At 38.8% G+C, this 26,183-nt stretch overlaps 1 protein-coding gene across 2 annotated transcripts; it reads left to right on the top strand.

The window, feature by feature from the left end:
* Positions 1-434: 434 nt before the first annotated feature.
* Positions 435-21,499, top strand: LOC102798367 (actin-binding LIM protein 1-like). 2 transcript variants are annotated; one of them, XM_035912184.2, is made up of 21 exons: positions 435-855; positions 8,228-8,371; positions 10,052-10,235; positions 10,329-10,438; positions 12,038-12,164; positions 12,334-12,427; positions 12,898-12,985; positions 13,155-13,213; positions 13,374-13,430; positions 13,931-14,008; positions 14,695-14,877; positions 16,177-16,206; positions 16,352-16,481; positions 16,605-16,694; positions 17,370-17,420; positions 17,743-17,801; positions 18,111-18,156; positions 18,249-18,256; positions 18,507-18,581; positions 19,488-19,568; positions 19,721-21,499. In XM_035912184.2, the coding sequence occupies exons 1-21, from the start codon at positions 540-542 to the stop codon at positions 19,832-19,834; spliced, it is 2,124 nt and encodes a 707-aa protein (XP_035768077.1). In that variant the 5' UTR covers positions 435-539; the 3' UTR covers positions 19,835-21,499. The 2 variants fall into 2 exon arrangements, with proteins under 2 accessions (XP_035768077.1, XP_087701537.1); XM_087845411.1 differs by lacking the exons at positions 16,605-16,694; positions 18,249-18,256 and having other exon boundaries at positions 18,111-18,164.
* The last annotated feature ends 4,684 nt before the right edge of the window (positions 21,500-26,183 follow it).

Here is a 26,183-nt window from a genome sequence, read left to right as displayed (position 1 = left end):
GTTGTGCTTCATTCATCTGCTGGTTAGATTATAGCAAAGCTGAGACAGCACGAGTAAGGTGGGTTAAAGGGTGTTATAAGGTTAGTGAATATCATTTACATGTACATGTGTGTGTCTGTGTCCAGCTGTCCTTTAGTTCAGCCATAATCCATCCAACCATCAAACAGACTGACTTGTACAGATATGGATGGCCCTTTTTTTCAAAGCTTCAAATACGGGCATACAGCTCATAATCTTCTTAAAAAACTGCCCCAATTGAGTAGAAAAGTAAGATTCGAATGCTGACATACTTGTGTGAAGTCAGTGTTACTAAAACGGAGAGAAGGTTACTTGAAAGAGACTTCCAAGAGCTGAGATCCTCTGTTACTGTGAGGATCAACCCTAAAAATACACCTCACCTAAGCTTCTTAAGGGGTGTGCGGTGGGAGTTATTCTGCGACTGCCTGATGGACAACACACATAAACACTCACGCTGACTCACAAAGTCGATTTAATACCTGACATTCCACACAAGGGCTTGACCTCTTCAAGTTTGCTTTATGGTTTCTAACCAGCAGTCGGTCTTCAGCCTGAACTGTTTGGCTGAAAGTCTCGACAACATGAGCGTGTCAAGCCTTCTCAACCTCAGCAACCTGGGCAAGATCTGCGGCTCCAGCCACAGCAACGACATGATAGTTCTGGACCGGGTGAAGAGGAAGAACTCCGTCAGGCGCATGTCAATAATTGAAGATGGTCAACTCGCAGAGGTTCTCTACTTGATTCCAAAGCAGTCCATAATGGAGCAGCTACCGTTCCTCAACCCTAACGACTACATTCTGTGTGAAAAGCTGGCAGGTATACCTGCAGAGCTGTCAGGTAATGACTCGTTACTTCATTAGGTGTTAGCTATTGGTCTCATCTTTTGAAAAATGAGCTGCTGCTTGATATTTCCCTCAAGTTTATAAAGTGGTATAACGTTTTCTCTAACCCATACTGGGTCAAAATTATAGATACAGACATAAACCCCTAACTAATATTTAGTTAAATGTCCCTTAGCAAGTTGTACCTTGGATCAGATGCTTTTGGTATCCATCAACAAACTTGTGGCACAATTCTGGCTGAATATTTGATTGATAGAATAGGTAGAGTTAAATCAATTGGTTTCTTGGCACAGACACGGCTTTTAAGCGTAGTTCACAAATTGTCACAGTTCACATCACAGTTTCAGTCATCATAAGTCTGCACAACCCTTGCTGTGCACATGTGCTGAAGTTTATTGAGCAACACAAGAAAGTCCTGAAACATCACAGTAGACAGCTAAAGTGCATAATGACAGAATTATTAATTGATTTTAGAAAAGGTTAAACATCTGAAGCTTTTGCCAGAAAACATCAAACAGACTTTGAACAGTTCTGGAAACAAAATCTGGGCATGTCTGTCTGGCAGTGGAATGAGGTGATCAGTGTTTATTGATGATGTATCTGCTGACAGAAGAAGCAGGATAAATTTTGAAGTACACAGGACTATGCTCTCTGCTCGGTTTCAGACAAATGCTGCAAAATTATTTGGACGTTGCTTCACAGTGCAAATGGATAATGAGGCATGGCTTTTGCAGCGAAGTGCAAAAGCAAAATAAGAGTTTGGTGCCAAAAATGCACTTTTCTGAACACAAGAGCCCATTTAAAATAAACTATTAGCCAAACAGGCATGCAGAGATCCCCCAGGAACGTTCAGTCCCAGAATGATCTGACAGTCCCAGCTGCTGCACCAGTGTGATTGTTTTTCGAAAACAATCAAGTAATCCTGATACATGATTTTCTTCATCATTTATGTAATGCCGACATAGAAAAGTTTGTATGTTTTTCCCTCTAAAAGAAAACCCCAACACTAATACTTCAGAATAACACACAAGTGCAGCAGCGTTATATTTCAGAGAAACAATTACATCATTGCAGTGAGCTCACATTCACATACTCTCCCCCTCGGTATGGATGAGGTCATAGATCAGAAGCACAAGAGAATTTAATGGCAGTCCTGCTGTCCTCTGTCATTGACACACACACAAACACACACCCCTGGCCTCTGTGTTGTGGAACCACCCCTTTCTCTTGGACCAGCAGTCCAGTTAGTCCCTCTCCTCACTCACGCCGTGAGCTTCAGCGCAGAAGAACAGAAACCATGAAACAGAAAGGTAGACATTTTCACGTGTGTTTGTGTTTGTGTATAGGTAACAAAGAAAGGAAAAATGTCTCCTTGTGTATATTTTTGGTTGTCTTTTCATATTTATGAGATGTTATTTGTGTTGAGTCAAAGTTGGATCTGAATGACACTTTTGGTTGTGGTAGTAAAAATGAGAAATGTGACGTTTTCATTTCAGATAGATTTATCACTGAACACCTACATCTATGCTAGATTGACACTGTGCATGTGTAAAAGTGTACGGTGAAAAGTGCAAGTACAGCTGTTACAATAAAAGTAGAACATAGTTGGGAAAGAACAGCATGTGATTTCAGAAATACCTCTGAATTAAGCAGCGATTAGCCCACTGTGCAGCAACAAAGAGCACTCAGATGTGACTAAAATGTGGAGGTGACTCTTATCAGAGTGACGGTATTCTGTCTTCCACAGCAGCAACAAGAAACATCTATAAATAATTTAAAGACATTCAACTAAATGAGCGGTTATTTGGATAATATTCTCACACATGGTTCTCTCTACTCTAGAAATTCCCATTGCTACTTTGCTCCTACTGAACCTGAAGTAATTTGAAGGGTTACACTGATTTTACATCTTTGTAGTGTTGGAATCACAGCCTGAGTGCTTTAATACAGCCTCTGTAGAGTGCAGGTAGGGTGCTTTTAAATCTGTCTGCCCAAGATAATGATGGCATCACAATAGAATGCAAGACTTTGATTTGTAGTACATTACAATATCTGTGAATATGAAAAAAACAGCCTTAAAAATCCAGATTAGAAATGTAAATATTCCCTGCATCACAGTTTTATTTAGGTTTAGTAACATGTCACTTAAGTAGATCTCTGAGCTAAGGCAAAAACAGATTTTGTACAATTCTAATGAGCTTGAAAGTCATTGCCTGGTATAATCACCTTTATTATTTAACACAGCCTGAACTCTGTTAAGCAAGTTTTCTCGTAATTTATCTAAGTAGTCTTCAGGAAAGTTTCTCCAGGTTTCTTGAAGGACTTTCAAAGCTCTTTTTTGGCTCTTTGTAGGCTTTCCTATTTTACTGCTCTTTAAAGATGATCCCACACTGCTTCAATAATGTTGAGGTCTGGGCTCTGGGGAAGCCATCGTGTGTTTTTCTATCCGAGTACTGTATGCTTTTACTGTTGGCAGTGTGTTTGGGATTGTTTCCATGCTTAAAAATGAGGCAGTTGCCACTCAGAGGCTTTCCAAATGGTATTAGAAGATGATCAAAATCTGATATTACTTAGCAGTATTCATAATTCCATTAATTTTCATGAGATCTCCACCACCACTGGTTTTACAGCTGTCTGGAGACACTCGCTGTTGTACACTGTTTTATTATCAGAATTCTCTCATTTGGACTCATCACTTCATCAGAGCTGTTGTCTCAGATACTTTTTAGATAATGTTTTAGGCCTGCAACATATTTTTTTGTCCTCCACTTATCCAGTTTCCTCATGTTTTTTAAGGTCACATTGATATACCAATTTTCCAGCTAACAGCTCTTTGGGAACCACCTTCCTGATATCGCCAAAAGTTAATTCTGTCCATGTGGACGTTGTGTTTTCAGTGGGAGAAACGTTTCGTAACTCATCCAAGTGACTTCTTCAGTCTCAGCTGACTGCAAGTTTCCTCAATCTTATAAACAGTACATTAATGACTGAAACTAGCACCACTGAAAGAACAGTGGGCTGGGAGGTCAGTTCCTTGACGGATCAACTTCAAGGATCAACTTTTCGGGGAATTTCTTACCTGGATGATTGAGCATCAAGACACCTTACTGATACAAAAATACTACTTTATGCCTGTCAAACTGTGTTACCTTTGGCATTTTTTCAAAGATTCGGCTAAAGAATTTTCAATGTTTCATAGGTCAGTTTTAAACTACAAACGAACCAATGTCCAAAGGAAAACTTTGAAAGAGCTTCAAAAAGCCTGGAGAGCTATCATTCAAGACCACCTTAAAATATGACAAGAAAGTATGACTACTTGTAAAGTGATGAGCGGTGATGAAATGATAGGCAATGAGACCTTTGCACATTATTTATTATTGTGCAAATTATATGTTATTAAAAAACAAATTTAAAGTCAGGCATTAAGGTTACTCGGATAAAGTTCAGAAGCTGATTTGGAAATGTATTTGTTTGACAATAGAGTTCTAAGAACCGCTGAAGTTTAAATCTTCTGATGCCATTTTACTTCCCCCTACGTACATAAAAACTAAGCATACCAAAAATAGATGCTCCCATACTCCTCTCTCTCACACACACACAGATACAGATTTTCATAGCTGGGCTGTGTGCGATTAGCTGTTCGGCTCGGGTTTCTCTCCATTTGCTGTCTTTCTAAATCTACCGTTTGCTAATACTTGACACATATCACATATCAGCTTCAGATTCTGGAAGAGATCAAGAAAGTGTGTGAGGGCATTAAAAAGCTTTCCATCTGAGGGCTTCAATCATTTTTGAGTTTTACCATTAAAAAAAAGACAATTAAAATCACACAAAGGGTGCATATGCTTCAGTGCAGGATGACACCACACAGTGCAGAATAGTACAGCTAGACCTGAATATATCCATCATCTAGTTTCCAACAAGAACAAAACTTAAAGTATTTCTTACTTCATGACAAGTGAATTGCATGAATTCGTGCTGGCAGAACATCTCTGTCATTAACAAATGTCCGAGGCGCTCTAGGACAAAGACCTGTTTCAATAGTTGTTACTGTCCTATGCCCTAATTGATGGGCTACATTCCAACTAGGATCATCCCATCTGCTCTAACACTCCAGATTTTTATGTTCAGTTTTATTCCATAACACTGGGATGGATTGTTGATTGATAGGCTTTTTCATAACTGTTGTGCTAAATAGTGTACATTTAACCATAGTGTCTGTACAATGAGCCTTTGAGATATGGTCCCTAAATGTCGCTTGTTGCCATAGTAAGAAATCTCTCCTGGTGCGGGGCAGATCGGAGCCACATAACAGCGGTGCTTGACTCACTTCAGTAACATTCACAAGCCCGTGCAAAAAACATTTCACCTTCAAGTCTGCACAAATCTTTCTGTTTGAATCAAATAAGTTTAGACCCAGCTCATTGAAATTAGTGTGACTAATAGTATGTGAGACAGATTTCCAGTTAGTGAATTTAATAAGAGTGTGTATGTGTGTGTATTATGGAGCACTGTTGACTTTTTGGGGCAGCACGGTGGCACGGTGGTTAGCACTGTTGCCGCACAGCAAGAAGGTCCTGAGTTCAATTCCAACATCAGGCCGGGATCTTTCTGTGTGGAGTTTGCATGTTCTCCCCGTGTTTGCGTGGGTTCCCTCCGGGTATTCCGGCTTCCTCCCACCGTCCAAAGACATGCAGCTTGTGGGGATAGGTTAATTGGATAATCCAAATTGTCACTAGGTATGAATGTGAGTGCGAATGGTTGTCTGTCCCTGTGTTAGCCCTGCGACAGACTGGCGACCTGTCCAGGGTGTACCCTGCCTCTCGCCCTATGACAGCTGGGATAGGCTCCAGCGCCCCCCGCGACCCTGAAAAGGATAAGTGGAAGTGAATGGATGGATGGATGTTGACTTTTTGGTTGCCAGCAGTATAGGAAAAATGAAATTCATGTGTCTATCTCTTTGTATGCTGGGTGTCCTCTTACTGGATGACAGACTGCTCTCGACACAACACATTCTTTCCTCCCTCTCCTTAGATAATCACATTAAGGACGTTTCAAGTGGCTGTGATTAGATTGTACAGGCACGCTGGTGCTGCCATTCAAACATGAAAGATACAGAAAGAGAAATTATCTTAAGAGTTTTGGTAAGATATAAGACAAAATTTTGCACAAGGGCCACTCTCCTGTACATTATACCTACTAAAAGTGTTGTAACACTAAAATTTGTATGTTTCCATGGGGAAAAAAACAGTTTTGTGATGTTGTCTGAGGTAATATCCACCTGGCCAGCCTGTATTCAAAGTCTGTGGATGTGTAATTAAGCCAAAACATAGTGCACATGTACCCAGTTCTGAAAAAGCTGGGATGCTGTGTAAAAAGTAAATATTCTCTTGTAAATAAAAAAGAGAATGCAATGATTCTGCAAGTCTCTTAAATCCATATTTTATCCACAATAGGACATAGAAACATATTAAATGTTTAAACTGAGAAAATGTACTGATTTAAGAAAAATATTAGCTCATGTTGAATTTGATGGCAGCAAAATATCTACAACAAAAGTTGTGGCAGGGGGTGGGGGAGTAACGTTGCCCCGTTCTTGTCCGATACAGGATTCTAGATGCTCAACAGTGCCGGGTCTTCTTTATTGTATTTTTTGTTTCATGTGGTGCCAAATGCACCACAGACCTTGCAGTCCGAGACTGCACGTAGGGTGGTATAAAGCCATGTTGTTGTAATAGATGTTTAACTTTGTCTTGCTGAAATATGCAAAGCCGTCCCTAAAAAAGACCGTCTGGATGGTCCCCTGCTTGGTGTTCTTCCAAGAAGAACTTCAAATTTTGATCTATCAGACCACAAAACAGTTTTCTGCTTTGCGTCAGTTCATTTTACATTAGATTTCCCTCAGAAGACAGCTTTTTGGATCATATTCATAAATGGCTTCTCATTTGGATAATACACCCTTTAGCCTACATTTGTAGATGGCACAGTGGACTGTGTTTACAGACAGTGATTAATGGAAGTGTTCCTGAGCCCATGCAGTGATTTCCACAACAAAATCATGCTTATTTTTAGTGCAGTGCTGCCTGAGTGTCTGAAGATCATGAGCAAACAAATACTTTCCAGCTTTGTCTCGTGCGCACAGAGATTTCTCCAAATTTTTGCCTTTGATGATGCTGTGTAACGTATATGATGAAATATTTAAAATGTGCACAATTTTATGTGAGGAACATTAGCTCTGCCACTCTAAGAAGCTCTTTTAACCCAGTCATGTTAAATACTTTGTCGAGAAATGTTCTTACAGCCTTTTCTTTTTAGTACCAATTTTTTAAAATGTTGCTACCATCGTATTCAAAATGCGTATTATACCTTTCATGAAATAGTGCAATATTTTAGTTTAGACATCTGGTATTTTTCTTTGTTCTAATGTGAATAAAATACAGGTTTTACATACTACACAGAGTCCAAACCTTTCAGATTTGGGTTGTATGTTTATCTCAGTTATGTAAAAGCTGAACTGACTGGCTGACAGGATTAACGTTATGAGCTGTTCAGGCAGAGCAGGATAAATTCCTCCTATGGATGAAAAACGATGATGACAGAGATGATTGCTTTACAGTGACTTGTATTAGAAAATGAAGTAATGTTGATTGTCATGTAATGGCACTGCGGGCATGTACATTTGTGTACATATGAGGTGCACAGCGACACATTTTGTGTTTTAACCTCACTGGTTTGCATGGCTCCAGGGAATTAGGTTTAACCAACTGGTTCTAGACAAATAGAGTGGGAAAATAGAGTGAAACCTGTGAGAAAATAAGTAAGCCCTTTAATGATACTCTTTATTTCCCTAAAAATGAACTCAGCTTTGTTCTGTTGCTAATGGTTGATAAAAGAAAAAGTGATATGATCATAAATGGGAGCATTTAAACTAGTGGTGTGAGAACCACTGGTGTACACCGTCCTAACAAGTACTGGGCAAGTTGCCTTAAATTATCTGAGGACATTCATGGTCCCCACAGGATGAATTCTGGATCAACAGGTCAAAATTTTAGTTCGTCCAATTACTTTTTTAAAACACCTGCAAAAAACATGGCCAGTCCTTTGGCCTCATCTCGTCTTAAGCACTTATTAGCTATGTGAACATGTTAAGTTGCTAAACATGTTCACAGACTGTTGTGTCTGTGGAAGTTTCCTCTACCAACATGATGTTGCAAATATTAGTTTGCAAATAATTATGGAAGACTCTGCAATGCACAGTTCTGTTGCATACAATAGACAAAAAAAGAGCAGTGTAAAGCAGCAATGCTATAGCAGTTAATTGACTGATCAATACTTAACTGATTTATTTATATCTTGTGTTTATGTAGTACTACACACCCAGGATAGCTGCCACCCCAGCCCTCCAGCAGGGAAGAAGGTAATCTGCTGCTTCAGGTGTGGGGAGTCATGCAGAGGAGAGGTGCTGCGTGTTCAGAGCAGCTACTTCCACATAAACTGCTTTACATGCAAAGGTGAGTGTTGATGGAAGGACACCACTGCACTGGTATTACTGTCCTGGTAACACAGCACTCGAGTTTTAGGCTGAAAGAGGAATCTGTTTATAACAATGTTCCTGATTGTCATTTCCATTTCAGTCTGGCTTTGTCTAACCAGACAGTGATGCGATTTTCCTGAGGACAACAGGCCAGTAATTCAGCAGTCTATTGTGAGAACCACCTGGGTTGTCAAATGGCCAATCAGTGGTGTTACTCTGCTTCGTGGAAAACATGCAGTGCTTTCTCTGCAAGCAATTGTCCCCACTAATAAGCTCTGACAAGCTTCTCGTGTTGTTGTCCTTTCATGTCATTGTGACGATGTTTACAGCGCAGGGGAAACAAAGAGACTTTCAGAGAAGAGAAGCTTGCAGAGAGCAGGGCGAATGAATCAATGTCTGACTGTCAGAAATGTGTCTATCAGTGTTACACTGTAACACATTGCTGTTAAAATACAGGACATTTTAAAGTAAAGTAACCACACACTGTTACTGTTATTGTTCTTCAGTCAGTCTTATTTGAGTCTGCTTCTTGCAAAATCATACCACTACCTCATTTCGTAAACATATCTCATACAAAAATTCAAATGCCAGAAAAAAATATTGCAGTGAGCCAAAGAGGTAGTAACTCTGGTCAGCAGCTATCCCAGTAGTTTCACATGAATGTTAATATTTATGTTAAAGTAAATCTTGTGTCATATCAGATGTGTTGTGTTCAGCGTTTGATTGTATAAGATGTGTGATTTATTTTTCAGCTGTTTATGTGGCCAAGAACAGTGTTAAGCTTTCGCCAACTTGGTGCCAGTAAAATATAATATCCTTGTTAAAATGCAGTAAATTAGGGCTGTTGATATTTTGTGGAGGACAGTCATTATTTTTGTGCAAATTTCTTTAAATTTGCACAAAGTTTCTATTGATTAAAAAAAATCCCCTGCTTTGAACATGGAAGCAGGGACATGTTCAAAGATGGTTGAATTCAAAATAGCATAATATGGAACTTGTTTACATTGTTAGAGAGTAGCAGGAGGACAGGAATAGAGCAGCACAAATCTGTCCTTGGCATTGTGTGCATTCTGTTGTGGCAGGTGCAGCAGGACAGGTTGGATGCTGCAGTATCAAATAACTAATAACAAGCAGACAGACAACTCTATATATCGCCTGTAAACTGGCACGAAGCTGATCAGTACACACGCACAATGTAGACAGATGTTTACATTGTGCGTAATGCACAAAACCACAGAAATGTTTCAGGAAGCCTTAAAAATCAGAGGGTCAGGGAGCAGAAATAGCCGATGCTTTATTAACTTCCTACTGTGACAACATCCAGAGTGAAGGTGACACTTTACGTTAGCTATGGTCTGAAAACTGAACTAAAGGGCAACAGAGTAAACAAACACACAAAGACAAAGGGAAAAGTAAGAAATATTACTTTTTAGACCAACTTAAAGTGGCCACTTTAGGGTCAAAGGTTTGATGGGTTTTGATGAAAAAGATGTCTGCAATGACTTAAAGATAAATGGGTCAGGCAAAGCCTCTAAATAGAGCTGGTAATAATCCTCTTTGGTGTTATCACTAGCTTTTACATCACTAACTTGTAACAGTCTTGATATAAAACATTGTAATATTGTTCAGATCTTTCTCTGAATGTGTCTCTGTGCAGTGTGTGGCTGTGATTTAGCTCAGAGTGGCTTCTTCATGAGGAATGGGGACTACCTCTGCCCACTGGACTTCCAGCGACGTCATGGCACAGCTTGCAACAGCTGTGGAGAATTTGTGGAGGGAGAGGTGGTTACGGTGTTGGGGAAGACCTACCACCCAGCCTGCTTTGTTTGTGCCATTTGCAAGTAATCTTAAAAAAAGATGTTTGGGAGGTTTTAGTTCTACATACATGTCTTACAAATCTGTGGTATAAGTGTGTCTCTTACTTTGATTCTCAGACAGCCTTTTCCTGCTGGGAATTGTGTCACCTTCATTGGAAAAGACTGCCTCTGTCAGCGCTGTATGGAACCCGTGTCGCCGTCTCCAAACGCCACCAGCTACTCCAGCAGTAAGAGCATTTCTGCATACTCTCTAAGCAGTGTTCATATCAAAATATTAAAAAAATATATATATCAAAGGTTTTGATCCCTTTTAGTTTTAATAAGACAGTGGATTATACATTGAACACTGGCCAGCTGTGGGTCTTCTGCCAGCTGCTTGTGTATTTAGTCTATCCTGTCTTCAAGAGTCATTCAAGGTCAACATCTGTTAGCAAACAGGAAGTTTAAATCGTCACTTTTTTGCAGGTAGCACATCAGACTCTCCTGTGCTTGTGTAGAACAAATTGGATAACAGAAGTATTTGGGATCATTCATGAAATCTGCATGTAAGAGGGGAAAAGAAATCAATCATCAATTGTAAGCCTTTTCTGTGTCTGGGTAATGTCACCTTTCTTATCACTATGACGGCTACACAGTGTCACTAAATCCAGTCTAACAGCCTGCAGCTGTTGTGGATTTCTTTACAACCCTTTAAGTTGACTTTCCTTCATGAATCCAGTCATCCTATTGTGAACCTGCCAGTATGAAGCAAGAGATACAATAAAACTTAACTCTTTACCTCTGCTTGACCTCATCTGTGTAGTGATTATAGATAAATGGGGGATAAATAGGGGATTCAGACTCACAAAGCCTCTGGACTAAGAGGATCTCTCCGCAGGAGTGTGCGGAAAGCTGCTTTTCTCATGGCAGAGATTCATCAAGCTGCTGGAAACTTTCCTCAGAGATGTTGGTCCATATTGACATGAGAGCATCACACAGTTGCTGCAGATTTATGGACTGCACAGCCATGATCTGAATTTCCAGTTCCATCACAAAGGTGCTCTATTGGATTGAGAGCCAGCGACTGTGGTCATTTTACTACAGTGAACTTATTGTCCATGTTCAAGAAACCAGGTGAAATGATATGAGCTCTGATGTGTTTCCTGCTGGAGGCAGCCATCAGAAGATGGGTAGAGCCAGGTCTCAAAGGGATGGCCATGGTCAGCAACAACACTCATGTAACCTGTGGTGTTTAAACATTACTCAGCACTAAGGGGCCCAAAAGTGGAAGCTCAGAGGGGACAGGGCATTCTCTGTTGCCTCCCCTAGTTTATGGAATACATTTCTTTAAAGCTCATCTTAACACACATTTATAGTTCCTGGATTTTGACCCAACATTGGTTTTTATTGGTATTGTTCTTACTTTTCATCATTGTCATTGTATTTGTTTTTAGCATACCAAATATAAATGAATGAGTGATTATTTTAGGTACAGTTGCCTTCCTATAAGCTCCAAGCAGTCCAGCCATTCTCCTTTGACCTCTGGCATCAACTAGGCCATTTTTCATCTCTGGATGTTTTCTCTTATTCAGATCATTCTTTGTAAAGCCCAGAGATGGTTGTGTGGTAAAATCCTAGCAGATCAACAGTTTCTGAAATACCCTCTCCTCACTGTGATGCTCGGTTTGAACCCCAGCAGGGTGTCTTCAATGTGGTCTACATGGCTAAACGTCATGTGATTGGCTGATTAGATATTTTCATTAATGAGCAGCTGAGCATGTCTAATAAGTTGAGCAGCTGCCTTCTAAAGTGACCACTGAGTATAAACGTATATGTTGTGTTTTCAGACTGCACTGGCTGTGGTAGAGACATCAAGAATGGACAGGCTCTATTAGCCCTCGGAGGCCAGTGGCACCTAGGCTGCTTCAAGTGTAAAACCTGCAGGAAAGCGTTGAGCGGAGAATATATCAGCAAGTAAATATAAATGTCTCATTCATGTACTCACTCATTCAATATGCTTCGTCTTCCTCTTCCTTAATCTTATATTTCTAAATTGAGTATGATATGATGAATGCTGCTAAAATGATGATATAAAAGTTCCACATGTACTGCTGGATAAGAGTATGTCATGTGCATCTTTCAGGGATGGAGTTCCCTACTGTGAGAGAGACTACCAGATTCAGTTTGGGGTAAAATGTGAAGCATGTCAGAAGTTTATAACTGGAAAACTCTTAGAGGTAAGAGAGATCTGCTTTCAGCGAAGAGTCTTTGTTTCTTTTTCTGTTGCAGTACATTTTATTACAAACATTAGTTTCAGAAGCCCTTCAGAGATTTAAATCTGTTAAATTCCTCTTTGTAGTCCGTAGCTGCCTGTCTTTAATTTTGCTGAGTGTTCATGCAACTTCTTTCCCTGGAGCGTTGCGTGTGCCGCCACTTTTTCTGTTCCTAAAAAGGTCTAATCACCTGTTTTGAATGTTATCTGTCTATTTAATGGCTATTATCATTTCCCACTCCTAACAAGTGTCCTCCCATGCTAACGACCACACTCTAGGCTGTTAACACCTCATTTAGTCAGCGGTCCAACTACGCTGCTGGGCAGACGCAACCTGGTGAACTGCAATGTGATTTCTGCAGCTGTTCATTTCATGCAGCTCCTGCACATACGCAGTCTGTGAGCCACTTTTGTCTTCCTCATTATCTGACTTAGGCTGGGGACAGACATTATCACCCCAGCTGTGCAAGATGCAGCCAATGCGACAGGATGTTCACAGAAGGAGAAGAAATGTATGTGCAAGGTCAGTTTGAGATCGTAGCCTCTCTTTAAATAAACGGCTTGTCTATTCGAGACCAAGAAGCATTTTTGGTCATTGATGAATGCATAAGAACGGTCCTGTTGGTTAAAAACGGTAAAAGTCTTCTCATTTTGGTAAAAGTTGCAAAAATCAATTGTCTCTTCTTTCACAGGATCAGTAATTTGGCACCCAGATTGCAGAGAAACCAGCAGAATGGAGGACAGCTACAGGGTAAGGGTTTTTTTTACTCATTGTTAAACATGTTAGAGGCAGTTTGAGGATTCTTACTATCATTTTCTAAAACAAATATAAGTGATTTTAGAAACTCACAGATCAAAGACTTACTGCAGGTGTACAACGTGATTTCTTTACAAGATGTATTCCTCCCCAGGTCGGGAGACCTAAAACGCCCTGTCTTGATTTCTTTTTCCCTCAACATGAACTGAAGGTTAATACTGCGAGGAGGTCTGCGGTTTGCAGTGAGCAGGCTGCGATCTCGTGATTCGAGATTAACCACACGTGCTTGTTTAACAATTCAACATGACAGACACTTTGCTCACCTGGCTGGTCAAATCAGAGCTTGTTTCATTTGATTCACAGTCTACATTTGATTTTTTTTTACATTGCACAATGATTAGGACCTTGCAGGACCTTTAATAAGCTACTGCTTCTGAATGAACTTTGTTGGCAGTGTTGCATGCTCGCCTTCACACTTTTTTTTGCTATCAACCACATTGAAATTGGCTGGAAATCTCTTAATTAATCACATTACTTAGTTAAGTGCCTCTATTGTACACTGAGTGTGCCATGGATTGCATTCCTGAAAGAAACGCTTGTGTGTGCGTGGATGTAAAGCCATGTGAAAGGCCACAATCGACAGCAAAAAAAAGAGTACTGTTTCCGAGGTAGCTCTTTCCGTTGCTTGATTTTTTCCTCTCCCATTCTCAGCAAACTAGATCATCATCTGAAAGCTCCTGTTCCAGGCCGGGCTCATGCACTCCTGGCAGCCCAGGTCGAACCATCTGTGTAAGTTCACAGGCCAGCATTTGCGTCTATGGTGCGTGATTCACCGTGGGTTGATCTGTGTTTGACCTATCCTTTATTTATACAGGGAAGTCGCACAGACGGAGTTTCCTCCTTGCGAAAAAAATCATATTGATGTGAAATGTGGAGGAACACTTAGGGAAATAGAACATAAAAATCAGTAACATAATTCAGCAAGTGGTACCTTGACTGATTGGAACTAGTTTCTTGGTGTTTGTTAGGCAAAATGTGATTTTAGTTGTGGCTGAATGATAAAGAATGTCAATGCATCCATAAATTTACTGAGAAAATCAGGCTTCGAATGCATTCAGACCGACTTTGATCACAAAAACTGGTGCTTTCGGTGTAATTCGTTTCCTCCACCCAGCTTTTTATCACCCACAGAAATGAAATAAACTTTACTCCCACCAAAACACTTCAGAATATAAGAAAACTACCTCTGCTATGCACAAAAGCCTGGAAATCATTTTGCATGTTGCAACAAAACATTGGATTTTATACTAGACTAATGGAATCCGCTCACCTCATGTGCCTAAATCACGGGATTAAAGTTTAATTCCTCCCTGAAATGATGTAATAAGACACCTTTGACCTTTCATAAGACCTAATCTGTTGTGTCTGCTCCTTGTGCGTCCTCTCCTCTCCTTTCCTCCCTGTCCTGCTCCCAGGCCAAAGTAGATAATGAGATCATTGATTACAGAGACTTAGCAGCAATTCCCAGAGTCAAGGCTATATATGATATTGAGTATCCTGATATGATATCTTATAAGTCTGTGAATGACCACCCCTCTACTTTGGATGAGAAAGGAAACACACAACACAGCCAAAGAGTCCAAAAAAGTCCTGCAGAGGTAATTTCATCCAACGCTCCAACTTGTGTCGAGTGACATGTTTGTGTGTTTATTTTATTTAGGAGTCTAACCAAGTAAAGTCTTGTTTTTCTCATTCTTGTGTTTAGTTGTATTTGGCCCAGAAAATGAAAACATCTATTGTAAAAACAATTCTTTAGAGGGACAAATCACCCTAAAATGAAATATGCATGTCATTATTGTGGAATGTGGAGCTATTTATCTATTTAGTTTGTTTCACTGTCTTGAAGGAAGCATGCTGTGCAGGGAGGTGGATGCTCATGACAGTGGCAGCATTAATGACGTCTCTCTGAGCTTAGCTGTAATGTGAGGTAACTGCATGCTTCCTTTAGTTTGTTAGGTGGAGTCAGAGTTCCTACATTAGACTGCTTAAAATTAGATCAGTGGAAGCACCGATGCTGAGGTTTTCCAACATGTTTTTTGGTGCTTGCCCTTTAGTTCAGTCGTATTCAAAAGAAGCCAAAACTTGGCAGCTAACATCAGAACAGTCGAGATGGATAAATAGCGCCACAGACCAGAAGAAAAACCATGTATATTTTTGTGAATTGTCCCTTAGAGTGTGCTTTGAAGCAAGAGTGCTTCAAGTTTCGATTTTTACATTAAAATGGTCCATCAATCCACTTTCATGTGTTTATCTCACATTGAAATCTGAGTCAATGTTTGAACATGAATCTCTCGAAAGCTATTAAAGATACAAGCCTGAAATTTTCACTGGTCTCACTTGCCATCACAATGAACCAGAATCTGTAGTTTGGGACATATACATCGAAAAATGTCTTCATACGGACTAATTAAAATATGACAACAATTGAAGAAGCCCTGTCAAGTCCCATGTTTGAGAGTGTGCACTAGTTAAAATAAACAACCTTGACATTGCAAAAGACAATTAGTGAGTATTTCTAAATAGTATACATTCAGATTTCGTAGTCATGCAAAAATAAAACACAGATTACTTGTTAACATGAAATTCTTAGTCTAAAAATGAAAAAAATTGTATTTTAATAAACCAATACTCAGATATTTTGAGATGTATCTGTCCCAAATTACAGATCCTGAGTCATTTTAAAAGGGATTCAGGATTTGATTTTTTATAGTGTTTTAGATTTTCATTGTCAAGCATTGCCTCTAAGACTGACAAATGAAGATAAAATGCATGGAGAAAACGTATAAACTTTCTAATTTGGGATGGAATCACCCATATGCTGTGTTACCTTCTAATTAACATGGACTACGCGATTCAGTGAATGTGCTGATTTTGCTTCTTTTCTTTGTCTGATTTAGTCACCAGAAATCAAAACTGAACCCACAGAGGTAAAACACACTTTTATTAACTTTACTTACAACAGACGCACAGAAATACCATGAAATCTGGTATCATACAGTGTGAGCCAGTCTTCCCTTTAAATCGATTTATTTTCACGTGGAGTTTCAGCTGGCTTTGTTTTCCTCTTCTCAGGAGAGTTTTGAAATAAGAACACGTGTACCCAAATCTAAAAGCCAAGGGTCTTTTGGACTTCATACAATGTACCATCGTCATAGCTACACTCCAACTTCATCCAGATCACCACAACACTTCCACCGACCAGGTGAGATAACACAAAAGAAGCATAGCAACACTCTTGTTTAAAGATATGAAACGCATCCCATGTTCAGCTGTTCTCCGTTTTACCACCACAACTCCTTCTGTCTGCACTTCCCGAAATCCAAAGGACTCCCGCTTTCTTCCTCTTTATTCTGTGGCAACACTGGCACTTCCCCTCCTTCTCTTTTATATCACACCTTTCCCTCTCAAAGCAAAGGTAAGACCCCTGCTTCTGTGCCACCCTCTTTAAGTCTTCTCCTCTATTAGTGTGTTAAATTGCATTTTGTATTCCTTATTAACCCAAATGATTTAATGGTGAACGCAGCACTGGATTTAATTTGGATGAAGTCTGAAACACAAAAATAATACCAACAAACTATATGGAACTAGCACACATGGTTCACTTTATTCTTTGAAACACTGTGCCACCTAGTGGTCAAAATTCAGAACTTAAATTCTGCCTGGTTTAATTGTTTTAAAATGGCTTTGATTGATTCGATAAATAAATATTTCAGTCTCTTTCCAACTTCACACACAGCTTCCTGTGCAGCTGTGGTTATTTATGGCAGCGTTGTGCCTTTGAGTGAAGTTTATCGTGTGCGAACGAGATCTGCCAAGCTTTGATCAGTGATCACTGGTCTGTGTTTTTGCTGCCTTTAGGAAACCATTTTTGCATTTTTCATTGCTTGAAATGCTTCCTGATTTTGAAGGTTGATGTTTTCAATTTCAAGCAAGAAGCTAGTGTTAACACTAACTGTTTAAAACACTGAGAATAAAAGTGGAATAGTTTGACAGCCACCTTCCAGAGACATACGTTCATACTAATCTAATGTTTCCACTGTGCAGTAGTTAAAAATGAAGCATCTGCTAATACTGCATTCTTTTCTGACAGCAGACGAAAGCTTCAACGTGTACAGGAGGGCCCCGATTTATAAACAGCAAGGTACAGTATTTGAACCTGGTATAAGTTATGCTTGAATCACTCAAAATTACATTTAAGTTTCAGTTGTTTAAAAGTATGCGTTTGTATCTTTGTAAGTTAAGCTAAAGAAACGACTTTTTATCAAGACCTTAAGATCTTGATAAAACTTTACCTCAAGTCACTACAAGATATTTTAATGTCAGTTTTGCAGTATAGTTAGTAGTAAATGGCTGAGCTAAGAACCAGAGAAGGTAAATTTTTCTCAGTAGGTCTATTTCGGGCAAAAATCCCAGTCTGAGTGTAAATCGTCTCGCCATGAGCTTATCTGTCTGCTTTCACACAGATCCAAATTCCTCGACATCCCCAGCATCCTCTTTGCCTGGTCGGAACAGCCTCAGCCCGGTAGGACACGCGTTACTAATGCTTAAATCTCACTTTGGAAAGATTGCATAAGCCTGCTACATGACATTCGTCTAATTGCTGAATTAATTAGATACACACTTTGATCAAGCTTTGTTTTTAAGTCAAATTAAATCAGAGACATCTACAAACAAACATTTAATTTTGTACATATATATGTATATAAATATAAAAATACAGTTTATTTATTTTTAATGCTTTTCTATTTGATATATGTAGGTGCTAAATAAACACAAAGAAAAGGTTATTATATTAATATTGTGAAAATTTTGTTTTCATGTGTTTTCTAAGCCACAGCCAGCTGATTTCTCCCACTACCATGACGACAGATGCAGAGGTATCCATGTAGACAGATGTGGTTAATTACTATTTTAACTACCATTAAAATGAAATTAATTACACTTTGTTGGGATTTACTCTCTCTTTCAGACTTCAGGGTATGTGACAGTAACTGAATGGAGTTGGTATTCGAGTCAGTCCTGGTTCCCTGTTTGGTTTGTGGCATATTTTTTGAAGAACTGGCCTAACTCATTGTGTGAATATATCTTTATTAACTCATATTTCTACATAACCCGCTCTTTAATCATGCATATATTCAGCTTTACTCGCATTTATCTGGAAATAATCAGCAAGTCTTCAATCAGGTCATGATATTTTCCAATTGCATGTGTTTGCTTCGTTTTGTAGCTCAGCTATGACCATCAGTACCCATTAACACAAATGGAGAGAGGAGTGTCTATGCCTAATTTGTTGGAACCAAATGCAAGTATTATATTTTATTTTATTATATAATTTGTCTTTTAACACACTTATATCACATGAGAGTTTCAGATGCATCTATGGTGTGATTCCAAAAAAGTAAGTTGGTTTGTTCTCGAGTTATTGCAATCGCAAACTTGGGTCTCTACAGCACCCACATGGTGGTGTGATGACAATACCACATCAGCCTTTTACGGCTGAGGGATATAGCGTCTGGTTCCATAGCAGGTCCCGAAAATATGTAAATACAACCTCAGCTGAACAGCAACATGACACATTACACCATGCTTAGCAGCATAACTTAAAGTAATGATAAAGTATGACTTTTTCTGTTGTAGATTTGGGTTTTGCTTGGGATCATTGTCCTGCTGCATGGACTCAGTTTTGCCCAAGCTTTAGTTGTTGGACAGATGGCCTCACATTTGATTTTATATAAAGTGCTCCACAACAAATGCTCCAAACATGGGACAGTGCATTATTGCCAGACATCTCCACTTTAGTTTCACCAGCCCAACACATTATTCCAGGTGTCTTGTGATTTGTTCAGATGCAACTTTGCAAACCTGAGATGTTTTCTAATTGTACAGCCATGAACTTAAACATTTAACACACTTGAATGCTTCAGACCAGCAAGCTGCTTTTATGCAACTAGTGCTCACATTTGTTGATGATCAATTAACAAGCGAATACTTACCCACTAAATTTCTATGGAAGCAGTAAGGGTGGACTTGTTATTTTTCATACACTGCTTCTGAACTTTGGCTTAGTTTGTGTTAAACAATGAAACTGTGTAACTTGTTATGTATTTTTCTTCATCTTAAGTTGTATTTACCGAATTTTAAGACCTGATGAGGTTGTGTAGATTTAATTAATGAAATGTTCTCAAATGGTTTTTATTTGTTTGTCAAGATCTATCCATATGAAATGCTCACAGTTAGTAACAGAGGACGAGTGAAGCTTCCCAGGGATGTTGACAGAACAAGACTTGAGGTGTGGCTTAAATGGTTTTCTTTTTAAAAAAAAAAAGTTATAAGTTTCACTTAAATGTAATGTTTGAGCTTTATATTAAGAAATAATCAGACAGAATTACTCTGCGGCTTTATGCACAGAAACATTTAGTTCATCCTGCTTTCTTTTTGCAGCGTCATCTGTCCCCAGAATCATTCCTCCAGATCTTTGGAATGGATATTCAAGAATTTGACAGACTTCCACTTTGGAAACGTAATGACATGAAGAAGAAAGCCGATCTTTTCTAATACATGCTGTGAATATGCGATGCACGAGTTCCTTTGAACCTGTATGTTTATTCCTATGTAAAAAATAGCACAAAAAGTAAGGACATTTGTGGTTGGTTGATTTTTCTTTTTTTTCCTTTTTTAAATTTTTTTTTGTAACAATTGCATTTGTAGATTCAATAGCAAAATAATTGGTAGAGAAGATTTGGCCATTTTTTCATGGGCGCAACCCACACACTGCTCAACCTACAAATACATTTTCTTACAAATGTAGCACCATTTAAGGGAGAATAAACAGGTTTTTCAAGTATTGTTCAAAGCATCAACCAAACACAAATGTCCTTACTTTCTGTACTAAATTTATTTGGCACAGAAATATAAAATGTTTCCCTAAAAACCAGACAGTTCACAATTATCCTGGGACACTGTACCTTTATCACTTTTTTTTAGTTGTTCATAGGTTAGAGTAAGGAATAATAGCATAATTAATATTATAATATCCTAAACTTAACCTTATTTATTTGTGTTTCCACGGGCAGCCGTGCATCCTCTAGATTCCCTGCTTATATTAAACAACTCCATATTTGTATTCTTGGAATTTGCTAGAGCAGCTGTTCATGATTCACAGTTTTAAATTATTTTCCTTTCCCTCTCCTTTAAGACAACTTTCTTCTGGTTCGTAGATGTCCTCACAACAGATCTGTGCCTGAGATGACAATATTAATACATCATACAAAGCCAAGGGTAGAAAAAACTGTCAGTGTTTAGCAGTTTAAAGCCTGAACTTCAGACACATAGATATTATCGCTTGGATCATTTGAAACCATGGCCTTGTTTAACATGAGCATCCATCATTGTAACTGTATGCAACACTATATGGACAATAGTATTGGACCATGCCTCTAGGATCACTGAATTTAAGTGTGGTACTGTAATTGGATGCCACTGTTGCAGAAAGTAATTTTGTGAAAAGCCTTCCCTTCTAGATATTGAGTGATCAGCTCTGAGACATTTTATGCTACACTCAGCAGGCACTTTGTTAGTGTCGCTCAGTTTGAACTTCAGCAGGTCATGTTCACCAGCGGTCCCCAACCAGACCGGTTTATGTTGGACAATATTTTGTCCTTTAAGTGGTCGCGGATAAATACAACAAAATAAAACCAGTACAAGTACCAAAAAAGAAGATTTATTCATAACACGCGGGAAAAGACCCAGGGAAACCGAGTTAACGAAAAAAATGAAGATAAAAACCCCAAAAACCATAAATTTCACACCCGAGCCTCAAGTCTCATGGCCCCGTACCAAACAACTCATGGACCACTATCGGTCCACGGGTTGGGGACCGCTGATCTACACCATGCCTAAATGCACTGAGTTGATGCCCTGTGATTGGCTGATTAAACGATTGTGTTACCGAGCAGAAGAACAAATGTACCTAACAAAGTTGCTGGTGAGTATATAAGTAAAACATAAGTTTGCTGGTGAAAGAAACTGAATATGATGATGATATGTTTTCCTATTATGTTTATAGAATTTAACTCTGTTTCATACCCAGTGATATAACAGAAGTACTGGCATGCTGCAGGAATTCCTCAGACCTGAATGGATCTTTTATCCCATTGATTTTGTAGTGGCTACTTGTTAACTGTTACAATCAAGCTCAAAATAAAAAGTCACTGATGCACCATGAGCAAGTAGCCTGCGATGAATATAAGTTTATTTTTCAAACAAAATCTGAACAGTCTGCTTGCTTTTTTCCACAGCAAGTAAGCAAACAAAGAACAGAGTGACACTCAGTTGAATTTCAATTTAATTCTATTTATGTTCTTTAGGGAAAACATACGGCATGAACGATGTTACAAAAACCAAAGGAAGACAATTTTTAAACACTGGGTAATTAGGGAGATGGGAAACATCAGGGAACACAGCTGAACAGAATCTGACTAAAGAGACAACAAAACCAAAAACAGCAAAATAAAACAGGAAATACACATTTGACACATTGACAACATTGAGTCCACTGTCAGAGGCTATAAGTAATATTACTAACCCTCACTAGTTCTGTTTCTGTACTGTGACAAGTTCTGAAACCTGACTGAACTCTTCAAATACCGTTCCTCTGCAGATGATCGGTTAACTGTTTTACAACTACTTAAGAATTTTTGACATAAAATACAGAAGGCAGCGTAGTCAAGTAAAGTTTAATTACTGCCATAATAAAAGCCTGTGGTACAGAGTTCGTTAATAAAGACAGCATACTCATATTCAAGACAGAAGCATTAATTAATGGTAAGACGTTTTTAAGCAGTCTTGTAGGAATGTGGTCTAAGAGACAGATTGATTATCTGCAGGAAGTAATTATACAGTTGCACATACTGTTCTTGAGAACTTTATACTTGGGCAAAACTAGCAGGTCTAATACTGAAAAGAAAACTGTAAACACCTATTTTAAATGCAAAGAATACAGATGATGAACCATTTAATGCAACTGTCTTTTTTTTTTTATTAGGAAACATCCACAAAGCCAAAACAGCAATTTAAAATCTAAAGAAGAACATTTGGTGAAAATGCCCAAATGAGCACTGAAAATGCTGGTTTTGGCCAAATTGAAACATTTGCTTACTGCCATCTTCCTGCAACTTTGAAAAGCAGCTGCACTAAAAGCATGTTGTTGGTGTTTTGTTTTTTTTTGTTAGTTTGTTTTTATGGACAGAGTCGACTGCTGATGCAACCTGACATTGGTTTGCAGCCTTTTAAAGTGATTCTTCAAAATCCTTTACATTTCTATAAAAATCTAATTTCCTTAACTGGAACACCTGTGCACACATGCACACCTGGGGTTGTGTATCTGTTTTTCAAAGGACATCTGACCAAGAAGCCATGCTTTATTTGCACTTTATTATTAGACACTTTATTTATATAAAGGGTCCTTAAACATTTTTACAATTCAAGCTACACTGAGTACTCATCTAATTAAATTCAATATAAAATGCACAATACACAAAGTGTGATAGGTGCCAGCTTTTCTAACCAAACTAGGCTTTCCTTAAAACGTTTTATATGAAATTTAAATAGAAATCAAACATTGCTTTTTCCTCTAGTGGGGTTAGCAGATTTGATCATTTGTATTTGGGATGAATTTGGTAAAACAAAGATGGAGGCAGAGAAAATCAGGAAACAGCCATCTGAGTTTAAATCAAACTTCTAGACTTATTTTTTTAACAAGGATGGGTCAAGGGAAATGACCGTGTCGCATGGGAATTGCCTTCATATGAAAATAAAGTACAATAGGAATAATAAGAGCACGAGGGCTCTGTAATGTTCCTGAATCCTGTTGTGGTGCGATCATTATTTTTTAGGGCACTGTCTCTCTACTAACAGGAAGTAGCACTTTTTTTTATTAGCTCAACTGTTGTTGATAGCGTTGCTCAGAATGGAGTGTAAATAAGAGAACATGGCTAAGCCGGCAACTCCAGATGATGGTGTAAGCGTGCTACCAGATTCAAAAAGCTGGAGACACAACATCACACCATAAAATCTTTTTCATTAACCAAAGACGCTAAAGCTAACTCTTAATCTGTTCCATTGAAAAAAGCAACCAATGCTGGGCCCAACTAGCTTAATAAAGCTATCTTTCAATTAGAAATTAGCTAAGAAAATAACATAATCCATCACATACTTTATCTGCAAAGACAAGCATTCATACAACACAAAACAAGGGGTTTTGTTACATGCTCAAGATGCTGTAAGCCAGGTAATGTGATGTTGTCGTGTTTTTTTCACAATTGTGCTTAAGCTATACAGCAGGGATATAAAACAAATTTTATGTTGTGTGCTGTAAGTGGACCAGTGAAACCCCTATTTCTGTCAGTGTAAAATATTTAATCCCTGAGATATTTTATAAAAAGACATCTCAGAGATTAGAATTTCAACATGGCAAACATCCTGCATCACATCATTAAGCATGTAGAACATAGTATGTTGTTTCAGTTCTCAGCACTTGGCTCCTTCTTTTTCGTAATCAGTTCTACCCCTCTTTTCTTGAATTTGATTACTTTTGTTAATCTAGGTCTGGAATAAATTGGACCTGAGGCACCATTGCATTTTTTTTTTGGTTAAGTTAAATGTGTGTTTGCAAGCTAATTAGTAATTAACATCCTTAGCTAGCTAGCTAAGTCAGCTGCCAGGAAAAGACGTGTCCGCTAGCTAATCCATAGACATAAATAAATTTAGGTTAAAAATAAACACATAGCTAAAGTTGAGATTCTGCAAGAAAACAAAATAACAACTGGAAATGATCAAAAGTGAAGTAATTATTAAGAGTGAGAAAATACTTGAATAAATACAAATGACACTCTTAAGATGATGGGACGTAAGTGATATTTCAACTTGTTACTCCACAGTATTGTAGTTTACTTACCCTAGTGTAACAATAATTAAAACATTTGTTGATTAAAACTTTTTTTTTTAGCTTATATTAACCAATAGGCTTAAACTTTAATGTTTAAGCCTATTGCCTATAAGCCATTTAACTTAAAAAAAAATTGTTTCTCCAGCAAGTTCTAAATGAGCCCTTTCAGACTTCTAAGCATATTTAAGAACAGAAATTTGGTGATTTTAATAAGCGATGTCATTCTCTGAATACTTTATTACGGACATATTTTATCCGTCAAGACTTATTTGGCTGAATTTTGAGCTGCGAAGGACTATTTACAAATTTATCTTCCCTGATCTTGAGCATGATCCAGCTTTTGGTTACTTACTGTTGAATACCCCTTTCTGTACTTGCAAGATCTCTACCGGCAGTTTTCTCTCATGAAAATTTGTTTCTCTGCCATTGCCCAGCAATGCCAGTGGAGATGTGGTCATCCACAGAAGATGGACAAGGCTCGATGCTTTGTGTGATGGCTACCTTGTTGGAGCCAAGTCCATGCCATATTTAAGTATTTGTCAAGATCTTTGAGTTTCTATTATAATCTTGATCATTTTATGTTTTAATGTAATCGGCTGTGCTCCATAAATTAATCCTGCTTTGTTAGTCTGTTGTTGTAAAGTGTTGATAAGTGTCGTTGAGGGGGTGTGTATTTGGCCCGCATGCGGAGGGGTGTGGGTAAAAGGTTAGCTAAGCGAGCAGGATGTGGAGCAACAGTTTTTTGATCGTCGCCGTTTTAATGTTATTTTTTGTTGTATCATAAAGGAAAGCTCCCACCAGAGGCATTTGTTTTGTACCTTTCGGTTTATAAGGAAAATAAATGTTTTGCCCCTTTTTTCCTTCGCCTCGTTTTTGCTACCGGAAGGCATCCGAGCTAGTTAACAACAGCACGAGTCAGAAACTTTACATCCTGCAGAAACGGCAAAGACGGACCGAAGGTTGCCGTTACATTAGTCAAAAAACTGCTCCGAAAGTGAGAGGATTACGCACACGTCACCGGCGCACAGAGTAAATCGGCGCAGGGAAAACTGGAAAACGGGACGTGAAAGAGGATGCGCTTCAGTCTTCCCGTGTTTCCCGGATCCTTTCGGCAGTAAGAAAACCCCGCATCTGAAAAGTAAGAGGCTGTGCCTGCTTTACGGTTTGTGAAAATTCCTGCATGGTTAAGCCAGTGGCCTGTGTAAAGGATTAATTGCAAAAGGTTTATGGCAGCGCAATTAATATGGAGCAGCAGGAAAAAAGAGTTTCCAAGCCAACCTTTAAAGCACAAGAGGAAAAGCTTCAGCATCTTAAAGTGACAAGGAAAACCAAATTGGGTTATCTTACTAGAAAGATAAAAGAGATTGAGGAGCTTATGGAAGATGATGGCAATTTTGAGGAAGTGTCTGTTAAATTAGCCACTGACTTCTCAAAAATGTATATTGAGTTTTGTGAAAACAACGATGCAGTTAAAAATCACTTGACTGAGTCAGAACTTCTTCATGATCAGACACAGTGGTATGAGCCAAAGGCTAGCTATTTGAGAAGTTTTGTGGAGAAAGTCGAGAGATGGTTAAAAAGAGTGGAAATGCAAGCAGATGAAGCAAGAATGGTTGATGCTGAAGTTGAGCCTGCAGACAGTGCTTCAGCGATATCGTCCAGACGCAGTAAAGCACATCGAAGCAGTCGAACCTCTTCTGCTGTGTCTTCGACCACATATTCTGTCAGGCTAAAGATTGAGGCAGAAAGGGCTGCTCTGGTAGCGCGTGCTGAGGCATTAAAGCAAAAGATGGAGATTGACAGACAAGAAGCTGTTCTTAAGGCAAAAAGGGAGGAATGGGAGTTGCAAACAGCTATTGCTGCGGCTAACGCAAAGCTTGAGGTGCTGACTGTGAAGGAGCCAGCCCATAACACTTCTGCTGACTTGGTCAACAAAATGGCTACCTGCCAAAGAGCTCC

Source organism: Neolamprologus brichardi, chromosome 8 (genome assembly GCF_056152115.1).
Source record: "Neolamprologus brichardi isolate AB-2024 chromosome 8, ASM5615211v1, whole genome shotgun sequence".
Classification (NCBI taxonomy): Eukaryota; Metazoa; Chordata; class Actinopteri; order Cichliformes; family Cichlidae; genus Neolamprologus; species Neolamprologus brichardi.
This window is presented reverse-complemented; position numbering and strand designations above follow the sequence as displayed.